General features: G+C 44.8%; 1 protein-coding gene across 4 annotated transcripts in view; it reads left to right on the top strand.

The window, feature by feature from the left end:
* The window catches only part of Setbp1 (SET binding protein 1), a 352676-nt gene continuing 332800 nt past the window's right edge, over window positions 1–19876 (top strand). Inside the window, exons 1-2 of one of the 4 annotated variants that reach the window (XM_048806301.1) lie at window positions 1–57; window positions 19145–19801. In XM_048806301.1, the coding sequence (XP_048662258.1) occupies window positions 19316–19801 (486 nt within the window). In that variant the 5' untranslated portion in view covers window positions 1–57; window positions 19145–19315. Of the gene's footprint in view, window positions 58–540; window positions 685–15356; window positions 15617–17895; window positions 18957–19144; window positions 19802–19876 lie in introns of those variants that run through there. The other 3 variants (XM_048806300.1, XM_048806302.1, XM_048806303.1) reach the window with 3 other exon arrangements.

The raw sequence follows: 19876 nt of genomic DNA, 5'->3' as shown, positions 1-19876 counted from the left end.
GGAGCCGGGGTCTGAGCGAGCGCCGGGGCCAGCGGAGCCGGAGCCGCCGGGACATGGGTGAGCACGCGCGGCGACCTTGGAGCGGGAGCCCCCGTGCCCAGCATCCTGCCGCGCCGCGGGCCCCCACACGCTCGGGGCCGGGGGGCGGTGTGTGTGCCCGGCAAGCAAAAGTTCACGTCGCCTCGCCGGGGCTTTGACTTTGCACCGGGCAGGAAGGGGGAGATGGGGCCGAGGGACGGGATGCCGGTCCCCGCGAGGCTGCTCGGGGATGGGCGCGATTCCGACCTGGCCGGCGGGTGGGCAGCGATGCTGGCTCTATTGGAGTGGCCCGTTGGTGGCGGCGGTGGTGGAAGCGTCGGGCTGGAAGGCTGGGAGCTCATTGAGTTTCGCCTAATCTGATCCCCCCCTACCCCCCGCCTTTTGCACCCTCCCTCGGTCCTGCCGCCGGCTGCTGGGGCTGGCGGGTTTGGCGTTGGTGGAGTGGACTCGGGAGGGGGAGGGGGTAGGGAAAGGGGTGGGAAGGAGGCAGGATATTTTTTTTTTTCTCCCTTTGTAACTTGCAGGTTAAGTGGAGCTAGAGAGCTACATTGTAACCTAGTTGGATTTTTTGGGGGGAAATGTATCAGAATCTAACGTGTCCTTAATAGAGAGAAGAACAGGCAAGAAGTGGTCCAGCCGGCGAAGGTTGGTGTGTGCTTGTGTTCTGGCTGTGTGTTAGTTTTTCTCTTAAAAATCTTAATCAATGGATTTGAGTCTTTTTCTTTTGCTCTCCGGTTTGAGGATTCTGAAAAGACAGGAATTCCCTTAAAAGCAGACGAATGCCCTTTTGAAAGCACGCATTGTGTGCGTTTCTAGAGGAGCCTTGAGCTTGGGAATTAACCACAGGCTTCCCCGTTCGGTGGTTTCCAGTGGGAAATCACTCCGGAAAGGGAGCCCTTCAGTATCGATTTATTGTTTTTGTCTCTCGTACCATTATCTCTTTGACCAAAATACTGTCTGAGAAGTTCCACAGAGACAAAGTCAGGTAAACTGGGCAGATCTTTAGCAAGATGGTGATAACGGTGATGCTGTTTTTGGTGTCTGTTTGTGATGGAAGCATTGTTGGGTAATTGCAATTTCTGATCGGTAGAGCATGCTGGTTCTAAAAAAATAAGTTACTGCCGAAATGCTGTCTTCCAGCCCCTCTCCCCTACACACTATCATCACCCCTCCTCTCCTGACCCACACTGCTTACTACAATTCCGAAATCGGATCCAACTGGAAATATTTTCATTGGAGATCAGAAAGTTGTACAGTTAGAAGTAGGAGATGGGGCTAGAGGTAGTGAGAGTGTGGAGGGGGAGTGCTTATTGCCCCCCTCCCATGATGCATTTATTCTTTATGTGTGTGTGGAATACTTAGGGCGTGTATGTCTAAAAGACTGTTGAGGGAAGGATTTCCGATTCGTTTCTGTTTTAAATAAACTGTCCTGGTAATCTCATGGTTGAGGTCTAATACTAAAAGGGCAATTTGTGTGTCTTTATGCCTGCAGAAACTCTCCCTCGAAAGGCAGTTTATTCTGGAACTATAGAGCAGCTACTCTTCTATCCCAGCCCCCCTACTCCTACCCCATAACTATCCACATCTTCTAAAGTTTGCTTGGAGTCCATGGTCTCTAAGGAAATACTGATATTTCTTGTTTTTCTGACATTCCTTTCCCTTCTTTTCTTTTTCATTTCTTCACCCTTGTCCTGTTTTTCCTTGTTTCCTGTGGATTTGAACTGAAGTAGCTGTCACCCAAACTCTGGCAGTTCGGGCCCATTACCCTCCAGTAGTTTACCCAGGTACTTCTCCCACTCCATCCAAACAGCTCCAGTTGCAGAGTTTGTTTGGTGTGCATTGGGGGAAGGGAAACAGAGAAGAGGGACTTGGAGAGGAAGAATGTTGTTCTGTGCAGGCCACATCTGCAACACTGGGACCAGACCTGGGCAGCCAGGAACAGTTTCCTTTACACACCCTAGTTAGATGTGGTCTGGCTGGGATAGGAAGGCGGGGCCAACTGGCTGGGGGCGTGTGAGGGAGGAGAAAGTTTGTAGCACTTTAAGATGTAGCCAGTTTACAATCCCAGGTCCCTCCCTCTCCTTCCTCTTGATTTCTGTGACTTACACCTTCCTTAAACTCCCGGAGTGAGAGAGGCATGATCCCTTTAGCTCTGACACAGGAAGATTCCCAGGTTTTAGAGCTAAAGCTGTAGGGGCTGTGTTTTCACTGTGAGCTTAATCTCCATGCCTGTTACCAGAAAAGGGTGTTAGGGCCATGTTTGAGGCAAACCAAAAAAGTGGGAGAAGTAAGCATGGTTGAACACAGAGCATTTACAAATTGCAGGGAATGTAGCCTCAGAAGATCCAGAGACCAGGTACCCAGTGTGCTACTAGGCATAGGATCCTCCTCCCCCATTAAGTCTTGGTCTTGGGAAGTTGAATCCTGTTAGAGCTGGGCTGTGGAAGCTATAGCCACTATAGTAACCTGAGCTGAGTTGGGGGAGGAGATGGTGAGCAAACGTAGTCCCTAGCCAGAGAAGGGAAACAGACTAGTCTCTCTCTTAGCAGGGAAAATAGATGCTTCTCTGGAATAAACAAACTGGAGGTGGGGGAAGGGATAGCTTGTAGTGAACATAAGGAGTGGCTGAAAGGCAGGGTTGTCAGGAAGGGGGCCACTTCTAGCCTGGGAGAAACTATCAACTGCCTTATATGTTCATGAATGGGCTAGGCCAATGAAGGGTTGTAATCTGATCGTTGCATGTTAACATCAGAATGTTACATAGGAAGGCTGTGCTGGGACTTCACTGGAGGAAAACCTGGATGTATCCCTGAGGGAATCTGGTACCTGGTACCATGAGTGCTTCTGGTCATGTACTTGTATTACTCATAAGGAGCTACTTTTCAAATCACCTGGCCTAAATGAAGCTTGGGGAGGGAAAAAAGCAGAGCTTGGGATCTTTGTAGAATTTAGTTGAAGATGAACAGTTGGGAGAGGCAGGAGGCAGCATTTTGCTGAAGAAGAAATAAATAGGTAGGCACTTCCTCCTGGATTCCCAATTCCTTTTCTGCTGTAACCTTAACTTTGAATTCCATTAGGGGCTGAATCGATACTTCTCTGGCACAGAAATGTGCATCTAGGAGAGGAGAGTTCTTGCAACCTGGTCATTATTTTTAGTTGTACTTCAATCTCGACTCTGACACTTCTATATAATATGCAAAAGGAAGAAGATGAGAAATAGCCAGACTGATGGGACAGCCTTTCTGGGTTCCTGTGGAGACACTGAAACTTAGCTGGGCCTTGCCCTCCCAGAATGCCAGGCTTTCCCTTGGAGACTTCAAGTTTTAATTGAAACCAGAAAGCTATTGAAGGCAGACCCAGCCAATGAAATCCTGTTTTCTCTGATGCTCAGGGATGGGAAATAAATAATGTTTTTGCTGATGGCATTTCAAGTTGTTTCAGTTTTACTCCTTCCAGAAGAATGGGGTAAATTATTATGAAAACATTAGCCTTGTAAAGAGTTGCACTGCCTTAAAAATGGAATGTTGTGACTGGGACTGTTCAGGGAGCCAGGGTATTGGAGAGTCATAGTGGGGTTGGAGGTAGGGTGGAAGAAGAAAGCCATATAAATTTTTCCTGAACGTCATTTTGTCTGATCCTCAGGTTCCTCTGAAGAAGGAACAAAACAATTCAATCTCATTTCTGTTCTATGGTCTATTATGAAACTGGGTCAGCTACAACAAAATATCTGAGATAATCAACTCATAAAGGGAAAAGTTTAGTTTGGCTCACAGTTTGGGAAGTTCCAGTCTATGATTGGTTTGCCTTCTTGCTCTGGGCCTGTGGTGAGGCAGTGCACTGTGGTGGGAGCATGTGGTGGAGCAAAACCGCTCACCCAAGGGCCACAAAGCAAGAGAGAGAAAAAGAAGAAGGGACTGGGATCCCCAAATCCCCTTCAAGGGCATGCCTCCAATGACCCAAAGACCTCCCATGAGGCCCACCTATTAAAAGTTCTACAACCTCCCAATAGCAGCACCATGAGAATCAATCTTCAATGCATGGGCCTCTGAGGGACAGTCAACATGAAGTGATAGTGTTGGGTGAGTTTCTGCAAATGTGTTGGGTCAGAATGGGGTCAGGAGTGCTACCACCATACATATAGCCATGGGTTTCAGTTTCTTGTAGAGCTATTTCTAAAGTAACTCTTCAGCCCAAACACTTGTAAGTGAAGAACATAAAACCCCAAGGTGCCCACAGAGTGCACTTTCTGGATGCTGGAGGATGATGCCAACATACATTATTGCTTGACTCTGAGTTTTCATTTCATTTTCACTTAGCTTTCTACAGATTTTGATACCTGTTTAGAGACAACAGATTGGGTCTAAATAAAGTTTTGGGGGATGATGACCTTAGATTCATTTTGTCTAAATTATTGGGATTAAACAGTTCATATCTAGAAGTTTCAATGGATCATACTAGAACAGCTTTCCTTTTAGAGGAGTTAGAGTTTTACCCCATTAGAGGGTACTCTGTAAGTTCAAAGAAACATTTTTTTTTTCTTTTAATGGTCTTTGTCTTAGAAAGTAGCAGTAGACTTCCTATTCTGTTCAGAGCAAATGATGCCAGCATCAAGTGTAGAATGTGAGCTGCCCTGATATCCACAGGATCCCCTGGGAGGAAGCAGCCATCCTTTCCCGAGAAGCCAGTGATGGATTATGATGTTTAGTCCCATGTAAAACAATCATAGGCAAAGTCAATTGAGCTGACCCTCAGGTGGACAGAGGCTCTGCCTTTTCAAGAATGGGGGATGGGGAAGGGATGGATGGTGAGCCAGAACTTGGTTAGGCTGAAAAAATGTTTCTGTGATCCATCTTATCTTTTGCCATCCCAAACACTGCCTTTCATATTCATAGAACTTTGTTCTTTTAAAAAATGTTTTCATATCACATCTGCCCTCTTGATCTAGAGAAGGGAAGCCCAAGCATTGTATTCCCATCAGAAGACAAGGCATGGGATACATTGGTTGCCTGAAATGACACAAGTTGGTCGCTGACCTGGGGCCAGATGGCTATGTTAAAATGTGAACAGCCTCATATCTGAAGTGACAAGATCTGTCTTGGATCCTGTCCCTGCTACTTTCCAGTTCAATGGCCCCCAGCAAGTTCTTTAACATGTTTGAACCTCAGTAAGTTAATCTGTAAAACAGAGATAAAGTTACCTAGCTTGCCTACTTCATAGGGTTGTAAAGATTAAATGGTAACAGCTAATTTCTGTCATTGAACTCTGGGAGGATGTTCATGCTGCCTCCTGGAAAAGGGTGCTTGCGGTTATTGTTGCCATAAGCCATAGATTAATAACACCTTGGCATGGCAGGAAATGCCACAAGGGCCCTTGTGTTCTAAGAGTTCAACTGATTTGACAGTATATATGTATATACTGATGAATCAGGTTGGATCATTCTCCTCATATCTATGGATTGCATTATTAGATGCCAACAATGTTAGGTCTATCTGAGATCAGAGTCTCATGGTATGTCCAGTTGAACTCAAGAAAATGCTGGTGCTCAGTATATGCTCTTTGAGTGGAGAACCAGGAGACTAAAAGGAAGAAATTTAGGTGCATAGAGGGGAAGCAGTGGGAGAGTGAGCCCTGGGGGGCTTCTCCATCAAGGTGCTGCAGTGGTTGAGTGTGACCTTGAAGACAGAATTTCTAGCCTCTGTAGAAAAGAACTGACAGCAGGATTGTGTCTGTTCTAGAGAATTCAAGAAGTTCTCTATATTCAGGGAAGTTCTTCACAGTCTGTTGGCTCCCAAACTTTTCTGGGTCCCTCCTCCTCCCCTTTCCCTTGATATGCGGTCCACCATGTCCAGCAGCCTGCACAGGGCATCTTGCAGTGTTCTCAGTTGAACCACATTTGACACAAAACACAAGGCACCGCTCCCGTCAAACCGGTTTCCTGGCTGAGCCTGGACACTCTGTCACCTGTTCACCTCCACACCTCAGCTCTCTTAGGGTTACCACCCCCTATCTGGAAGGTGCCCTGACTGGTCTCTTTAAATGAGAGTCTACTTAAAACTACCAGCACCAACCTGCCTCCTCTGGGTACACGCTGTCACCCCACCCCCTGACTCTGAGATCGCCTCTAGTTTCCAGAGGACTTCAGATTTAAAGCTTGTGCCTGGCACCATGTCATGCTCCCCAAACCATGCATCCTTGAAGAAAGGGGCCACGCTGGCCCCACAAAACCCTGCACCTATTTGTGTTTGATTTGGGTTGCACAAATAAATCACAGAATTTATACAGAGATAGAATACTAAAAGTTAATGTTATTTAAGATGTACTAAAGCACTGCAAAATGAAGGAACACAATAAGTACCTCTTAGAGTGAGTAATAACTACTTATGCTAATGGCTTTTTATATTTTTGGCTATTTTTCAGGGAAAATCACCCAATCTCAGTTTTTCCTTCAAAGCCTAAGAGGTAATGATATTTTACTGCATGTGTATCCTTTCAGTCACTGATTCATTCATTCATTCAATCAGCAAATATTTATGAAGTGTCTCCTAGAGCCTCATCGCCACTCGAACACACGCAGCTCTTGACTGTCTCCGAAAATTCCAATCACATTTTCTCTCTACCACACTCCTTTTGGCACTTAACAGTGTAACCGCCTTCTTTGTTGCTGAGGTCTAAGAGCTTCTCTGCTCCTCAGTGACTGAGAGTGTGGTCACAATGGCCAAGAGAAAAGGCTGAGGAGAGAAAGACATTCTAGAAAAGAAACTTTCCCAGGGAAAGGTCCTGGGAGGCCAGCTGTAGGATGGACTGGTCACCTCTTAGCATATGTTGGGGACATGTTACCATGCAGTTCTGCTTCTGAATGCACCCATGATAAAGTAACCAAAGGATTGAAATGGACAGTCCTTTCTGAAAATCTGGGATGTTAGAGCTAACTGTGTGCCAGGGATTTTAAAGTTTTCTTAAAGCTCAGAGCTCCTTAAACCTGTTCAATGGCATGCCAACAACTGTTCAAACCAATCCCAATGAGAATTAATGCACTTAACTCTGTTTGATGTGGTTGACAAGCCAATGAAGGGGAACGTGGTGTCCTGGGGTAAATTGAGTCAAGAGAATCTCCCCAGTTAGAACAGAATGGGCTTGCAGGAAAAGGAAAGATGCCATGAGCTATTTGTGAACAAATACTGCAAAGTGTAATGTGGAAGGAAGAAAAGGGGTTAAGTTATCTGCGCCTCTTTTGAAGGTTGGCTGTCTTTGGCAAAATAACTGACTTGAAACAAGAGAGATAATATAAGACAGCTTCTGGGAAGTACACAAATACATTCTCTAGCAGGACTTTGCTAATGCTGTGCCCACGGGGCATCTGGAATCTCTGCTATGGATACTTCACTTGCCCCATGGATACAGGACCTGGTCGTCCTTTCCCTATGTGGATTCTAAAGAGCCTGAAGCCTAGGGCTGAGCCTGTGCTTCTCAGGTGTTCTTTCCATCTCCATAGAATCTAATCTCCCCTGCCATTGGAAGCCTGTGCACAGTAATGGATGGGGGTTGCTTCTTGTACACTTTGAGATCAGAACAAGTGACCTGCAGTTTGTCCTAAACCAGGACTCTCTGTGATATTGAGTGGGGGTTGCATCAGGAAAATTATGCTTTGATCTAAGCCACTGTGCAAGTTCCATGGGATTTATGATTCACCTCAGAACACACCAGTTGGACTTTTAGGAAGAGGAAACCTCTGCAAAGTGTGAGATGCTGCAATTACTTTTACCCCAGGATGTTGAAAAGGATCTGAGATAAAAATGAAAAACAAAACAAAACAGCCAGCAATTTGTGTAAAAAGTGATTCTTCATTATTTATTTTATCTGCCAATGACTCATAGTCTGTTCAGTGGAAAGGAACTACTTAGAGTTTGAACTTGGGACTGTGGAAGTTTTGAATTTGATGGCTCCAATATAGTAGGCTGATAATGTCAATAGAGACAGTGGAGGTACTCACTATGACTTGTTGTTATTTGAGCAATGAGATCTTTGATTTTTTTTTTTTAAGTATGACTAAGGAGGTGACTAAAAAAAAGATGATTTGATGTGAAAGCTCTGTGGGCCTTCTTTCTTCTCATTACTCTGTACTCTAGAGCTCAATTACAATCATTTTTTTTTTTATCTACAAATATTTATTAAAGTCCTACAACTGCAGTGAACCATCGTGCTTGGTATTTTTGGATAGGAAAGGTCTGCTATGAGGTGTGACTTTTACTCTTGGAGAATGATTTCAAAGAGACATGCTTACTAACGTGACAATCATTGGAGTGTAATTTTGCTATTTGTGTGGTTAGGGCTAGGGAAGGCCTCAAGGAGGATAGGTTTGGGGTTTCATGGCAGAAGTGGAACTGGGGGCTATGCCTGGTATGTAGAATGTATTGGCATGGGGGAGGAGGTGCAGTGAAGTTCAAGTGTGAATTTGAAATTGCTTTAAGGAAAGGAATGCTAATCATGAGCATGGATTGCATCTGGCAGGCCAAGGTAGCCCTGAATATGAAGGTCCAGATGGCTATTGTCGACAGGCAGGCCACCCATAAGTTTCCTTGATGGTCTGAGGTCTTTTGTCAACACTTGGAAGGAAAAGCAACCAGAGCCCTCTAAGTTGGACTCAGTCTACCTGTCCAGGGTTTTAATTCAAACTCATAACTTTTCAACACTTATTCAGCAAAATCAATTTGCTCAGTGACCATTAAGCATAATGCAATAGTCTCTGATGGGTGCTCTAGGGATCTCAAGAAATGAAGAAGATCAAATCTCTTTCTGCCCTTGAACTGGGCTCCCTAAGATCTTATGAAAAACAGGGAAGGAGCAGCAGACACATGCTAAGTACTGGGTTGTAATGGGAACCCAGGGAGCTTCGACAGATCAGAGAAAACTTCATGGAGTGGGTGGGAGTTGAGCTGCATCCAGAACAATGGGATAGTCTTGGGCAGGCACAAAATATCAGGGAAGATCATCCTCTCGAGAATGCAGGGAGAAAAGAAGAAGTTGAATGCAGGACCCTGTGTATGCTCTACAGCAAGAGAGGTGGGATAGAGTCCAGTAAGAAACAGACCAAAGCTCCATCTCTATCAGGCTGAGGAACCTTGATCACAGTTTTTCATGTTCAAGGAGAACAGACCAGAGGAACAGGAGAGTGTGACACTCAGATACTTCCACATACACTGCACAAGATAGAACTGAAACATTTGACCTTGCTGTTCACTGCTAGGTCTTGTCTGACACCAGTCTGAGGTTCTAAAGAGGTAGCTTTAGAATGACAAGTAAAACTACTTCTTAGTATATGGACAGCAGAGAATGGCCACTCTGGATACGTAAGACTTTATGATACTAGAACTTATCTCTAGGAATCCAATGCATAATTGGAGAAAGACAAGATTCTGCAACAGTGCAATGTTTAAATGACAGTTTAAGGTAGCTAGAGAAGGAATATCATAAGAGAAGGGAAGTGTACTAATATTTTTTTTAGCTCTCTGGTTTGTCTAGCATCTCCTTTGCAGTAGAAGCATAAATATGAAAGTGTCAGAATTTTACTTTATGTTCAAGTGACAACAGATAAGCAATTGTTGAATCAGAGGGTTGAGAAGTTGAGAAACTTGAAGTAAGATTGAACAAGCAGTAAGATCAATACTAGAGAGCCTTGAAGGAAACGCTATGGAATTCATCACCTGATCAGTCCTTTGGTTTATCCCCCTTGCCTCCAAGAAGTCTTACATTTTTATCCCCAATTTACCAGTGACTACTTGAGGACCAGAGTTCAAGTGACCGCTAGTCCTGGCTATTTGGAGACTGGGGGCATCGTGGTTTAAATGATATTAGGAATTAGGATTATCTCTGTGATTTTAACAAGTCCCTCAACTTCAGTTCGTGTCTACAAAATGGGCACATCTGTGGATTAAATCAAATATTAAACTTACCGTTAAATCAGCACTTTTAAATAAAATTAACGTATGCCAGCTGTACGTTCAAAGCTAGGATCAGCTGCTTTGCCTTGTGGATTTCTCTGCCTCCTTGGACAGCAAATTCTGTGACCACGATAGAGGTCCACCTTGTTTGGCCTATTTTGGCACTATTCTGTATGTGTATTTAATTTTTTTTTTCCTTGTAAGATTCTGTGAAAAGAGAAGGAAGGGCAGGTGATGAAACCGAAGCTCAGAGTTTAAGTGATGTGGGAAGCCAGATGGTAAACTGATTTTAGAACTCAGATATGTAGAAGCAACTATGAACTTTGGATAAAAAAAAAAAAAAAAACTGGCCTCACTTTGTGTTTTTGATACATTATGATATGACAGGCTTTGAAATCATGTGTATGGCTATGCATCACTTAACAATGTGGATACATTTTGAGAACTGCATTATTAGGCAATTTTGTTGTTGTGCAAACATCACAGAGTGTACTTGCATAGACTTAGATGGTGTAAGTCAATCGCTTGAGGTGGCCTCTTGATGCAATCAAGAGATGAGGTAAATGCCACCAGGTGAATAGGGCTGCATAACATGGTATATAGATCTACAGAGATTTTTTAAAAAAACACTGATTTAAAAAAAAAAAACAAGTTGAAGAGTATGCTCTAAAATAATGATAAAATGTATACAATAATAAATACATAAGCCATTAGCATAGTCACTTATTATCATTATCGAGTGTTACATACTGTACATAATTGTGTATGCTGCACTTTTAGGTGACAGGCATTGCAGGAAGTTCACTTGTACCACAGCCTCACACATACATGAGCAATGCCTTGTGCTATGACATTACAATGACTACAACTTCACCAAGTGATAGAAGAAAATTCAGCTTCGTTATAGTCTTATGGGACCACCATCTTATATGTGATCTATTATTGACCTAATTGTTACTCAGCATATTATGGAATCTGGATTCAGCTGTGGATCTGACACATTTAGTATGTGCTCTTGAGAAAATTATTACGCTCACAGGATTTTTCATTTCCATATCTGTACACGAGGGCAGAATTTTCTGCATCATAGGACTGTTGGAAGGGTTAAATAGATCATGATTATGAAGGGTTCAGCCCAGGCCATTAGAACTATTTACCTCCTTTTCACTGCAAGTATGCTGTTTGCAGGACTGCATGGAGAAACACAGGCCACAAACAGAGTGCCAAAGCCAGAGAGCTCAGCCTGCAAACCTGTGGACTGGCCTGGCCAGTACCATAGAGATCTTTTCCCAGGAGCCAGTCCCAAGGCTCATGCTGTTGTGTTCTGGGTTCCCAGAGGAGGCACTGTTTTTGTAGCTGGAGCTTGGTTAATAGACGGTGTGCCCCACCTCAGGGCTCAGAGGTTTCATTCTGCTTCTTTCTCTATCATGGAGACTCCCAAACACAGGAACTGATGCCATATGTTTCGTTGTGTTCAGCTCAGTCAACCCAGCCAGGCAGAGCTTCCGAACCAGCAGGAGCCAATAAAGAGGGGGAGGAACCAGCCCTGCCTGTGAGGGGCTCCTCGTTGTCAAGCCAAGGAGACAAGGCTTTGTATTCAAGAATGCAGGCTGGAAGGGGACACAAAATTCATCTCGTGCTACCTCCTCATTCTCCAAATGAAGAGGGAGGACTTGGGAGAAAAAGTAACTTCCCTCAGCCATCCAACTCCAAGTGGCAATGTAGGGTATTGAACCTGGAATTCCTTACAGAATCCACTATTATTTCCTCCATAAGAACAAAAGAGCAATACTCAAATAATAGCAGAAGACTCAAGGTAACAGGTACAAATTAAGCTAGCTGTCTGTGCTTCCTATGGTGCATGGAAAGGGAGGAGGTGGCTTTCCAAGCCCTGTCCTTCAGGGCTTTACCTAGGATCTGAGAAAAGAAGGCAGCCTGTAGCCAGATGCTAGCTTGGCTGACACAGACTATGCAAGTAATTCAAATCTAACAAAAAATGTGAGTACTTACTAAGGTGATCCCAGTATGTTCTTTCATAATTATTATCTCATTTAATCTTCAATTACTTCTCAAAACAGCCCTTGGGGTAGGATTATTACCCAATTTCCAAATGAGACTTGAACAGATTAACAGTGTCTCTCAAGAACACAATTACTAAGTGGGAAAGAGAGGCTAAGTAATCTAATCCTATGACATTAAGTCCTGCTGCTTCCCCTCGTCTTTGCAAGGAGAAATATGACTTGGGCACTTGGTTGGACAGCGAGTCTGTGTGTTCACTGGGCTCTGAAGCACGTAGAGACTCATTTAGACCTGGGCTCCTTCCTTTGTGGGCTGGTGGGCAAGGTAGACAATTGAGTGAAAAATTGAAACACAGTTTGCCAAATGCTTTTGAGAAAATGTCCAAGGATGTGAGAACCACACTGTGTGTGAGTTGTGTGTATGTATGAGTGTGTGTGTGTGTGTGTGTGTGCACGCGTGTACAAGAGGAAGTGGTGCTCAGGGTGGGCTCAGACAGTCTCCATGCAGAAGGTGAAACTTGACCCAATTTTTGAAAGGTAACTTAGAGTTAACCAAGTGGAGAAAGGAGAAGGGGCAGGCCAGCCAGAGGAACCAGCAGGGAATCGTATACAGTGGTGGTCATCAGAGAAGCTCATGAAAGACTGCTGCTGGAGAATTCAGTGAGTGAAGGACTCGGGAGTTCTACTTGGAGGAGGTAGAATGTGATCTGCAATGTACCACACAGGTATGTAGTGTGGGAAAGGTCACTGAGTAGGCGCTTTGTCCTTCACTTTAAAGCGCTGACATATTTGCAGTGTCAGGGAACTATAGTGCAGAGCTGTCCTTGCCCTTGCTGATTAAGAGCCAGGTAAAGGTTGGGTCATTTGATCCATTTGCCATTGTTGATGGAGCATTTATCCTGGGTATTTCTGCAGCAGGGAGGGTTTTAAGAAGCATCTCTCGGAGCCATAGGCACCTGAGTCACACGGTGTCTGGCTGGATCTGGATGTAGCCTTTTGCTCAGCATTCACTGGAGTATCTCTGCATGTATCAGGAACTGTGCCAGGCCCTGGGGATACCGTGATGAGCCAGTTACAGGTCCTTTCCTCCAGGGCTTTCCATCTAGTGGGGGAGGCAGCGTTAAACCAAGAATGGCACAAGAATTCCATTACATAGTTAGTGCTAGGAAAGATCCACTCTGTGGTACAAAGGCAAAGAACACAGAGTCCTGACCTGAGTCGTAAAACTCCGAGAAGAAACATTTGACCTCATTCTGAGTCATGAAGAGGCAAGAACTCAAGGGGAGAGGAGGAGGATTCCAGGTGCATGCAGAGTCACCTGAAAAAGCCACTGTGACTCCCACCTTAGTATCTGAGCAGACATTAAGAGATGAATAGTCACCCACCCCCAAAGCCAAAGTCAGACAATCTTGATGGAATCTGAGAAGGCATTTTTGTAACTACAGGTCAGTGAGCGTAGGCTGAGAATACAACTGGTTCCCCGTATATTTAGGCAGGCAGGATCACACTCGGATCTTTTATAATACTTACAACCCCCTCCCGGATCAGAAGTTCACAATTCACAATTTCTGGGGCAGGGGATGTGGTTCAATAGTAGAGCACCTGCTCAGCATGCACACTGATCCCCAGCAACAAAATAACAAGAAAAACAAAACAACCAGAAAAAATCGAAACACCAACAAAACAAAGAAAGAAATTCACTATTTCTGTCAACTAGAAAAATCATCGATCTTCTGGGCTACTGCACAGGCAACTTTAATAACAACAACTAAGGACTGTCCCCTCCCTACATCACACATATTCTCAAAGGCTTCAGCTCTCAAGGAACAAATGAGCAGGACTGGAGGGGGCACTGGGGAGTGGTGAAGGCAGGACCTTGACTTTTAGGAGACCTTTTGCATCCCGCAGTCTTTCTTGACCCTGCCCATCCTCCTCTCAGGGGCTCCAGGCTTTTCCACCCCAGCTTGCTCCTCCTCCTTACTTTAGGTTCCACTGGGGTCATGCTTTTTCCTGTCAAAGATGCCATGGGGCTTTCTTAAAATTCTTATTTTCCTATTACTGTAATTCTGACTTTCCCCAAGTCCTGCAGGTGTTTCTGGGGAAGGATCAAAGGTGACAAGGGCAGGAATGAGGCAGAGGAGTCTTCCTGGGTTTTGCCATTACACTCCTGAGAGGTGCATGTCTTATTATTCTTATTACTTATCTTTAAATAAGAAGCAGAGTTCACCTGCCAGAGACATCAGATAAAAACTATCACCTAATAAGCAAAGTCAGGAAGGCATTATTTTTTTTCCATTGTGTTGATGAGACACTGAGGCTGAAAGAATCCTTGCTCCTAAGAAGCAGGACGGGGCCCAGAATTCATTTCATGTGACTCTTGTTGAAACCAAGGGCTTTGCCTATTTCTACTGTATTATCCCTTTGGAGAGTAGTGTGCCCGTGGATGGTGCCTGGGGAAGATAGGGGAGGTGGATGATGCTGGCAAATCCAGCTTGAGTGGGTTGTTTCCTTCATTAATTCAGTCAATCTACATTTCTTTAGCCCCTGTTATGTGTTGGCCACTGCGCTGGGCATTGGGATGACACAGTTGGACAAAGTGCCTTTTCTTAAGAGACTCAGAGTACTGCAGTAAGGAGGAATCCTTTTAAATATACAACAAGACCATGGTGTGGTGAAGACACTGGATAGGATTAGTGCGTCAACCAAAGTCTACGGCATTGGTTCTCAGCCTTCGGCCTGTCAGAAGCATCTGCAGGACGTGGGGAAATCCAGAGTGTGGGGCCCATGCTGCAGCCCTGATTCAGTATGTGAGGCTTGAGAATTTGTATTTCCACCAAGCTCCAGGATAAGTAAGAATTCCCCAGGCAACAGGTGGAGATATATTTTTAGACTAGGAAAAAGAAAAAAAAAAATCTCCCATCCTGCAGATATGGAGGGGAGGGAGGATATACTCTTTGGGACTCCTTTGGGTGTGAAGCACATTTATCCAAGCAGGATTCCCCTGGCCACTGAAACAAATAGTGTTGTAGGTTCACACTATGCAATTTGAAGTGTTCCCATAGGTCTGTGGCTGTGCAGGATAAAATTACAGAGTGTTCAGAATGAAAGAGATATGGATCCCTCCCCAGTCATTGCTGATGACAATATAGGATAAGGTGCTCAGAGTGGCTTGTCTAGCATCTCACTGCCATGAACAGCAGAGACAGGAGAATAGAACCAAGATTCTACACTCCTGCCCCTGGGTTCTTTCCAAAAACTCTGCCGCTTCCTTGCCTTTCTGATTTCTTGGAGTCTTCTAAGCACCTATTTCCTAAGCAAGTTTTATTGTTCCAGGGCCTCCACTCTGCCCTGCAGGCACCCATGAAAGGGTTAACTTTTGTTGGACTGGAGGCCTGAGCCAAGTACAGGGTGTCCATTGTGCGCCTCCCCCTCAGGAGGAGTCCCTGATTGCTGGAATGTGACAGGGCAAAGCATTTTCACCTTGCTTTGGCTTCCTCCGCTCTGAGTGTGTGCATGCGTGCGTGTGCTCACACCGGTGTGTTGGCAGGGTCCCATCACAAGAGGACTGGCAGTTGTCTCCGAGGCCCACCCAAAGATGGAACTGTGAATTTCCAAAGGCAGGTATGTGCTGGGGAGAAGGCAGAAGGAGAACAACAGCTTTGTGTTCTGCCGAAGTAAACAGACAGGTTAGGTTTCTTTGCTCTTTGCTTCTGAAAGCTTTTCTATTTTATTTTCTAAGGTGAGGGGCTCATGTAGATCCAGGCTGGATTCTTATCCTCAGGATAGGCAGGGAATTTGGCAGGGACTGCCTGGCTGGGTGGAGCTATGGTTGGAGAGGTTGGAACCACAGGACTTTGAATAGCTGTCAGGGGGCAAATTCATTTTCATTCAGAAAGAACTTCCTGAAACACGCAAAGTGCCAACCCCTCACTGGGTGCTGAAGGGAAAGTGAGCACGATACAGTCACAGTTGGTCTGAGCTTGAGAATGAATTGCAGTGGAGTTACAAAAATAAGATTTGCATGTTCAAAACAACTAGAAGACGATACGAGACTGGTATTTAGTGGCAAACTATACAGCTGTGCATGTAATGTTGTTGTGGAGACAGGTTTGAGTCGAGTACACAGTGCAAGTTGGTGGCTAATGAGCTCTGAGGCTGGCCTCTTTTAGTGAGACCAGTCTAGAAGGTCTGGAATGGATTTTTTCACAATGGTTAGGATGCTTTGAAACTGCATCATTGTTTTATTTGTAGTATTTACTGTGAAAAACTCCCACTGCCCTGCTTCTGGTCTCAAGCAATCAGAATCAGATTTCAGCAAGGGGCCACATTTTCCTATGGCTCCTCTGTCGTAACTATCATGTTCTCTTAATTGTGGCATGTGGATAGTCTTTCTAAAGAATAGCTTTGATATTGTCCCTTCCCTCCTGACATCCCTTAAATGGCTTCCCATTAACTGTAAGATAAAATGCAAACTCATTAGCATGGCTTCCAAGGATGTCCATGATCTGCTCTAAGCTTTTATTTGCAGCATATGTTTCTCTCACCTGTCCCTGTTTTGAGCCACACCCCTTAGCTGCCATTCGCTTTCTCCTTCCTGAACATAGTCATGCCTGGCCCTGACTTGTGCTGTCCTTTGTGTCTGCCCAGTCTGCTTTTTTTCCACTCCACCTATGAAAAGCCCAAGTTTAAAGTCAGGTCTTGAGCTTTCCTCGAAGACTTCCTGTGCAGTTTCATATCAACCTGCACCTTGCTCAAGTGGAAAACTCAAGGTTTTTGCTTTTGTCCTTTATTATGTTTACATATTACAATCTGCTCTGTTTAGAAGGAAAGACATTGTCTTTTCAATGTATCTAAAGATCATGATTTGAAGAGAAGTGAAAAAAAATGTTGAATTTTATTTTTTTTGTGGATCTTTTACTACTTGAGTTTTATAGTTTCATCTTCTACATCTAATTAATTACTGATATAATGTTGAGCATAAGAAATGTGAAAGTAAATAATTTTAAATAGTACATTCTTCCTTAATAATATCTGCACTTCTTACCCTCACCCATCCTTCTATAATTTAGGTTTTGCCTTCCTTTATCTTATCACAGCATCAGCCACATACATCCCCCTACTCTGGTTTGAAGGTCCAAATGGATTTATTTAAGGAACTTCTTATAAAGTGTATTCGTCACCTTTGGCCCTGACCCAAGAATACCTTTATAGGCAAGGACTAGGGAATTCAATATAACATTAGTGATTCTTGCCAAAAGGAATGAACCTTGAACATGACTACCATTATAAAATGTGGCTTGCAATTTGCATGGATCTGGGAGCAGCAGGGACATGGGATGAGTAAGGATGAGAGAGATCTGCCAGACACTCTATCTTGACAAGCAGGCATCTTGTGTTCTAAGGGATCTTAATGTCTGCATCAGCCACTGTGGTACCCGTCACTAGTAAGACAGGCCTCACTGACTATTGACTTGCATATGACTTTTTAAAAATTACAAAGATTTGGGGCAGGTAGGCAGACTAGTCTAGACCACATGAGGAATCTAGTAAGTAAAAGAAACAGTCAGTGTCATCTGATTTAACTGCCCCCACCCCAACAGGGGACTTGGTCTCATTTGTGGCATGAGTCACCGGTGGCTGTACAGTATCTGTTGACAGCTCAATTGGAGGTGTGCATATTCTCACCAGGGCAGCCTCCTCTCTTCCAGAAAAACTATTCACTGGGTTTCCCCGTAGGTGGGAGCAATGGTAACTGTGCCTTTCTGTAGGGCTGAGCAGTTTGCAGGAGCCTCCTGCACTTCGGGCTTCTCTGGGGAGAGGGTTCGAGTGGAAGCCCCAGCCACCTGACCTCCCTGCCTGGCATCCTCTCAGGGCCTCAGCTGGAATATGCTGGTTCCACAGGAGAGGACATGTGCTGGGCTTTAGGTTTCCAGTTCTGGGCTCTTCTAAATGAGTCTTTGAGACGTTGCCAGCACTTTCTGGTGGGCATATTTGGGCTCAAAGGTAAAAATCTTAGATGTATAAAAATGTCTGTTACTGGAATCTGAGTGAGGGCTCAGGTGTGGAGGGTGGAAGGACAGGGTCTTGTGCAGCCCAGAGCTCTAGTTTGTCTTTTATAAGAGCAGGCTTTTGGATTTCCCTTTGGACTTTGCAATTATAAGGTTGAAACTGGCAATAGCAGGGCATGGGGTGAGTAAGAAGGAAGGATAGTTTGGCTGATTCTGTGATGGCTTGGAGAGAGCCTGATTGCGTTTTTCTCTTTTCCTCTTGGAGGAAGGCAGAGTCCAAGATCCTGGGGGGAGTCCTGACACTTCCAAGGGCCTGTGAAATGCTCCTTCTCTCTCTTTCTCTTGCTGCTTTGTGGATCTAATGCAACTGCATGTAAGGAACAAGAAAGGAAATTAAAATGGTCTAGGAAGTCTATTTTTGTCTAAATTGCAAATCTAAGTATCCTTCCTTTGAGTCAGTGGGAACGTTTTTTTGGAGTTTTGCATTAATCACAGTGTTATAAGTAATTTCCCATTGAAATCTTTTTGTTTTCCTTGTGCAAGCCTCACACCTAAGTTTTGCGTTTGTTTTAAGGAAAGGAGAAAAGTCTTTACATGATTGAAATAATGCATAATGCAAAATGAGAAAGAAAGAGCAATTCAGAGGTCAACTGCACGTCCTCCCTGCAGCGGGTGGAAGCCTGGCCCTGGAAGCGGGGGTTGTATTTAGCTGTGCACCCTGTTCTGCACAGGGAAGTGGTATAAGCAGCCACCCAGCTGCGGTTCCCACAGACCCTAGCAACAGCACTTCTGACTTCCCTTCCGTCATGGTTGGTTTTGCTGGTGACTCAGCCAGCTGTGGCTTTGGTATAAGAAACTTCTAGGTTATTACTAGTTGGAGGACTCATCCTCTTATCTTTATTTCTTGGGCCTCTAGCAACAGAAATTAATAACAACCCATTATGAAGACATGTGTGAGTGTGTTTCTCTCTCTGCTCCAGAGGAATCTGATTTGGGCCTGTTCATATTCTGCTTGGATTTCTCTCCCATCATCTTTTTCTGATGCCATAGATAATTGGGAAGATATTTCTGGAACTTGGATTGAGTAACTTTTGGGGTCATTCTCCTTCCTGCCATGGCTAATTGTCTCTCTGTGTCTCAGTTGCAGATCTGATCTCTTCAGAACACCTCACCGTGTCTCCGTCCCTGGGACTCTGAACCTAGCAGCTGGACTCGTTTGTTCTTGGAATTTTGAGTGTCCCCTCTTCTCACCTTTTCCTCTTCCCTCTTCCCTTTCCCCGACCTGAGAACTCCTGAAGACTGTAGGATTGTCATGGAGTCCCGGGAAATCTTAAGCAGCACCCGGCAGAGGGGGGGCGAGTCGGAATTCCTGCCGGTCTCCTCTGCCAAGCCCCCGGCTGCTCCTGGCTGCACAGGAGAACCCTTGCTTTCTGCTCCAGGACCTGGGAAGGGCATCCCGGGGAGCGGAGATCGCATGGAACCAGAGGAAGAGGATGAACTGGGCTCAGGGCGGGATGTGGATTCCAACTCCAATGCAGACAGTGAGAAATGGGTGGCAGGAGATGGCTTGGAAGAGCAGGAGTTTTCCATCAAGGAGGCAAACTTCACTGAGGGGAGTCTGAAGCTGAAGATTCAGACCACCAAGCGGGCTAAGAAACCCCCAAAGAATCTGGAGAACTATATATGCCCACCTGAGATCAAGATCACCATCAAGCAGTCTGGGGACCAGAAGGTGTCCCGTGCTGGGAAAAATAGCAAAGCTACTAAGGAGGAAGAAAGAAGCCACTCCAAAAAGAAGGTAGGAAGTCTGGTCTTGTAGGTTTTTAGTTTGTTTTCTCTGTTTTTGCTGTTTTAGCCCCAATTTCTTAAAAGT

This window comes from Marmota marmota, unplaced genomic scaffold (assembly GCF_001458135.2).
Source record: "Marmota marmota marmota unplaced genomic scaffold, marMar, whole genome shotgun sequence".
NCBI lineage: Eukaryota > Metazoa > Chordata > Mammalia > Rodentia > Sciuridae > Marmota > Marmota marmota.
This window is presented reverse-complemented; position numbering and strand designations above follow the sequence as displayed.